General features: G+C 42.8%; 1 protein-coding gene across 1 annotated transcript in view; it reads left to right on the forward strand.

Moving 5' to 3' along the window:
• Window positions 1-5121, forward strand: part of LOC106817061 (glutamine-rich protein 2-like) — a 14647-nt gene that overhangs the window by 6648 nt on the left and 2878 nt on the right. Inside the window, exons 9-16 of the mRNA XM_014821709.1 lie at window positions 24-254; window positions 719-799; window positions 1373-1557; window positions 2264-2317; window positions 2946-3047; window positions 4327-4431; window positions 4614-4652; window positions 4829-4910. Coding sequence (XP_014677195.1) covers window positions 24-254; window positions 719-799; window positions 1373-1557; window positions 2264-2317; window positions 2946-3047; window positions 4327-4431; window positions 4614-4652; window positions 4829-4910 — 879 coding nt within the window. The remainder of the gene's footprint in view (window positions 1-23; window positions 255-718; window positions 800-1372; window positions 1558-2263; window positions 2318-2945; window positions 3048-4326; window positions 4432-4613; window positions 4653-4828; window positions 4911-5121) is intronic.

Raw genomic sequence — 5121 nt, forward strand, 5'->3', positions numbered from 1 at the left:
AATTTTATTATTATTAACTGTAGGATCAGTCCGCACAGATCGTTGAGGCGCACGACGCCGTGGAGACGCTGCAGGCGGACGTCGCAAAGCTAGGGGGCGCTGTCGACGCGCTGATGTCGGAGCACGGCGTGCGGCAGGAGCAGATCCAGCGTCTCCATGGTTACGTGAAGCAGCTGCAGCAGAGCAAGGCCGACCGCGAGGTGATGAGTCACGAGATTGAGACGAAAGCCGACAAGAGCCACCTCGGCCTCAAGGTCAGCCCTCAACATACAATTTCATCAACATATAGCAGATAGGAGAACGGCGAATCTATTATGATGTATTCTGAATGAATATATGTAAATATATATGTGTGTGTGTGCGTGCGTGCAGGCGTGCGTGCGTGTGCGTGTGTATATATATTGGTGTAGGTTTATACGAGTGTGAGTGTGTGAATGTGAGCACGTGTGAGTGTTGAAATGATGTTAAAGTGTACTTTAATCACTTAACGTGTACAGAATCTACTGCCTATATTTTTTTTCCTTTATGTTGTATAGCACTGTTTTGTACTGTACCACTGAGAAATTTTATTATTTGAACTGCTCAACACTATTGCATCTATCAGATTTTTTCTCCATGAAAAAGTCCGTCTTCAGTACATGTATTTGTATTTGAATTACATGCAATAAGGATTTAATAATAATAATAATAATAATAATAATAATAATAATAATAATAGGTTAGCCGCTCGACCTTCGAGGAGCGGACGACCGCCCTCAGCGAAGGCATCGCCGCCATGTTGGACAAACTCACTGGTCAGGTAACCTCTGCTTGACCTCGGCGATTAACGTTCGTCGGCCGAAACGACGAAACACCTGTTTGTTTTGCGTCGCGCATGCACTGTGATGGAAACGCACAGTTGTTGTTTTGCGTAGAGTTGATTCAGAGAAGGTCGAAGCTGGATTTTGGACGGGGTCTAAAAATAGGTCCTCATGTTTGTTTTGTCTCACTATTGTGTGCATTATAGAGTAGATGTATGTTCTTGAATAGTGGTTTCTTTTCACATATATGCAATATACATAAAACATCAAGACCCCACCCCGTTAAATAATAGTGATAATAATATTACCTCTACTGAAATAATAATTAGGGGAAAAAATGCAAGCTTTATGTGTCATTGACCACGTGGTTTTCTTTGAGGGGGGCCAGTTTGGTGTGTTCAGAGGTGAAGTGCGAATGTGCCACCCCTATGTTTGACTTATCTCACATTTGTCACACATCTGGCCACTTGAGGGCAGCACCTTCCGGCTCTAGAGATAGTGTGTAGGGAGGGTAGTTTAGTATTATGATAGAGTAGCATGTGTTCTGAGCGAGTCTTGCTACATTCGCGCAGGAGAGAGACTGGCAGCAGGCAGTGGACGAGATGTCGGACGTTATCGGCCAGAAGCTGGAGAAGACTGACATCAGACCACTAGAGGAATACATGGAGAAGAAGATTCATCAGTTCGACCAGCAAGTCACGAGTCTGACCGACTACCAGGCCGGAACCCTCGCAGACGAAGCTGCTGGCATCAGAAAGTACATCTGCGCACCAGGGGTTAAATTTGTCCAAGTTTAGAACTAATCCGTATGGATTTGTTACATCTTAAACCAACATCATAACCAGAGAAATCTGTGTAGATATGTAGGAACTTTACTGCAGTCGTGATGGACTTGTGTGCAGGAAACAGATTCATGAATGATGTGTGCAATATTTTAGTTTTAATTTTAAAATTATTATGACTAAGTGAGCCACATTAATTCATCCATGGGAATTCAGGGGATTACAGGGGAGTTAATTCAATTACAGGGGAGTTAATTCATGGGAATCTAAAGACATACTGTAAATCTGCCAACTTCTAGTTAATGAATCAACTTAATTCTTCATTTACTGAATGAGTGGTTATGAGAAATCTATATGTAATCTGCAATCTACTTCATATATTCATGAATTTGCCTTCAAATTCAGGCCCTGCTTCCCTACTTACTAGTCTTTTTTACTACACACTGAAATAGCAAGGGTAGTGACAAAATACAAATCCTGTGCTCTAGTAAATGCTGCTGCTTTCACTGTGCCGCTTATTTAGTTGCTATTATATTTAAAGTGCTGTTGAGAAAACTGTTTGATGTACAATGTTGCTGTGTTCAGGGTAACAAACCTCATCATGGTAACTATGTCTCGTGCCATGTCTATTGCTTATTCACCATGAAGAATTCACCATTATGCTATGTCTCGTATTTTCAGACAGCTGTATAATTGCATCTCCTGTGACAAGAGGGTGAAAACGGCATCGACAGCGTAAGTGCAACCTGTAGCAGATAATTAAAGCATTGGAAAGCTCAGCACACACATATATCGTTCTGGTGAGAGCTATGCTAACAGTTGTAGTGTACACACACTGCTTCTGCTTATTCAGTGAGTTATATTAGCAGGACTTGAAATTTACCGAGTTATAGGACCAATTTTAGTTTTACTTGGTGAGCAAATGTAAATCTGTTAAAAATATGACTGGCAGTAATGATGAAAGTGACATGCAAGCATATATGATGTGTGTTGTGATTGAGTTTGAATTGTAGGGGAATTGTGACTATATAGTAAGTTACATTTACTGATTTGCACAGAAAACTGGGCTTCATTGTGAACTTTTTATCTCTAAGATTAGTATCGTATATATTATCATCATACATGCGTAGTGGTAGTGGTAGTAGTAGTGGTGGTAGCAGTAGGAGTAGTAGTAGTAATAGTAGTAGTAGTAGTAGTGGTGGTAGTGGTAGTGGTAGTAGTAGCAGCAGCAGCACAAGTAGTAGTTTTTACCCTTCAAATTCCCGTGTGTTAATAAAAAGCTTGAGGAAATGGTCTTGACTGGTCATAGGAAATCTTTGTGTGTTTATCAGTTTAATCAGAAATGTGCTGGTTTGACCACTAGGCCACTTGCAAGCCTTCCCATACAGGATGGTCTTCCTGCAACAAGATCTACTCGTCCTTACACTACCTTTGAGCTTGACCACCTACGCCAGTGTATGAAAAGGTGTGTAGCATGATGTTTCTTCTACCTTACGTGTGCTAGTGTGACTATACTTGATAATGATAACTGTGTGTCTACAGATGAATTGTTATTGTGTGTTTCCTCTGATCCCTATCATGCGCAATTCCCCCCACTCACATGACACTGCACTGTGCTAAACACTCATGCACTTTTGCGATAATTGCTCCTCTTGCTCGGTCCTGATGAATATATATATATATATATATATATTGTCTTGCTGCCTACACTATTGGTGCCATCCTTGATTACAAGGCATGATGCAGGTCCTGATATCATGATACTTTTACTTGTTCACTTGTAGTTAACTTAATTACCACCCACAAGTCGGATGGGATTTTACACGCGCTTATTAAAACAGGAGATGGTGGCAGTCTGTTGTTTATTTTAATATCGGTGATGAATGTGACCTTTAGACTGCGTCAAGAACAGAAACCTTGACGCTTGTCAAACAATTTCGACTGGCAAACGAAATTTCGTAGCTGGTCGCGCGTGACACGTGGGTGGGCTGCCCATAGCTGAACCATGCCGTGTTGTGTGAGTGGAGACGCACGTTTGTTCCACCGCTTCGTGCCGCTCTCACCAACCCTTCTGCATCGCTCTAACGAACACCTCCGCTCCCTTTCCACCTCTTCCTCCTCAGTGGCGCCGCCTGCCGTCACGTAATGCACTTTGAGGAGGCGATGGAGTCTCGCGAGACGGCGCGTCTCATGAGGCAGGAATCGCTCGCCTACCGCGTTCACTTTGGCGCGACGACGAAGGTGACAGAGACGCGGCACTCCCTGCTTCGCTGTAGACCGACGACTAGCTGGAGCAGCAGATCGTGGCACCACGAGTGATACCCACTTCCTTCTCGCTTCCTACTTCACTGGCGGCAGTCTATACCGTTCTGTCAGCCGCGCTCTCTCCCTTCTGAGCCTCTCATTTGCGGGGAATGGTTCGAGTTTCAGGGAAGGGATAATATGGCGCAATTGCATGGCATCGTTATATTATTAAATCAGCACAGTCAGATGCAGTAGAGATGAACGGAACTTCTAGGTTTATTTTACTGGATATTTCCGGGAGATGTAAATGTCGCATTTAGCAAGTGGCGTGTTCGGAGTCGCTATGTAGATGTGTATGAAACATCTGGGTTCTGGGTTTACACTGTCGACTTTTAGTCGGACAGGAGAACAGAGTAAACTTAAGTTTAGTTAGGCAGTATTGATAGTTAGCTGTGATGTTGCTGGAATGTGTTAAATAGCGTGGATACTTGGTGTTTCAGCCCAGCAAAGCGATGTCTAACAGGGGAGTATAGCATCATGAACAGGGCCTGTGGTGGGGCTCATACGATGCTCTACCCACACAAGCGCAACATGAAGACCTCTGGGTGAGATAGTTAGTTGTTGAAGAGCAGTTTTAGGCAATAATAACTCGTACATCTTTCAAGTGTCGCAATGAACCTGATGTTTATTGGAATTTGGTTTAGTTTATGATGTGTGACCATTGGGTGTGTGTTATACGTTTTATGTAACGTTATATGTAAATATTTTTACATTTCCGCTGTTTCAGGTGCCTTCCAGATGAGAGTGATAATATACCAATAGTCAGGTAGGTGTTGAAATCCAATGTCCCCATATTAGCTTTACAGTAAGGAAACTGTGTAGACTGTAATTTTTATGTCATATTCCATTCATATTGTAATATAATTTACATTGTATAGCCATTACAGTATGTATATACAATCTCAGATGAAATGTTATTGAAAGAAATTTGTTTGCTTTTAGTGGCGAGGTGGAATTAATTGGACTAGATGGACACATTTATAAGGGACGGCAAAATTCTATGCATACACTTGTTCTGCCATCTGTAAGTACGTAAGTGGGTGCATTCACACACTACTATGTTCAATAGGTTCTAGGACAAATACCCCCCGGACAATCACCCCCCGGACAATTACCCCCGGACAATTACCCCCATGCCATTCACCCCCGGACAATCACCCCTCGGACATTTACCCTCGGACAATTACCCCCCATGCCATTCACTCCCCGACAATTACCCCTCGGACATTTACCCT

The sequence above is a fragment of the Priapulus caudatus genome, unplaced genomic scaffold, assembly GCF_000485595.1.
Source record: "Priapulus caudatus unplaced genomic scaffold, Priapulus_caudatus-5.0.1 Scaffold1581, whole genome shotgun sequence".
Classification (NCBI taxonomy): domain Eukaryota; kingdom Metazoa; phylum Priapulida; class Priapulimorpha; order Priapulimorphida; family Priapulidae; genus Priapulus; species Priapulus caudatus.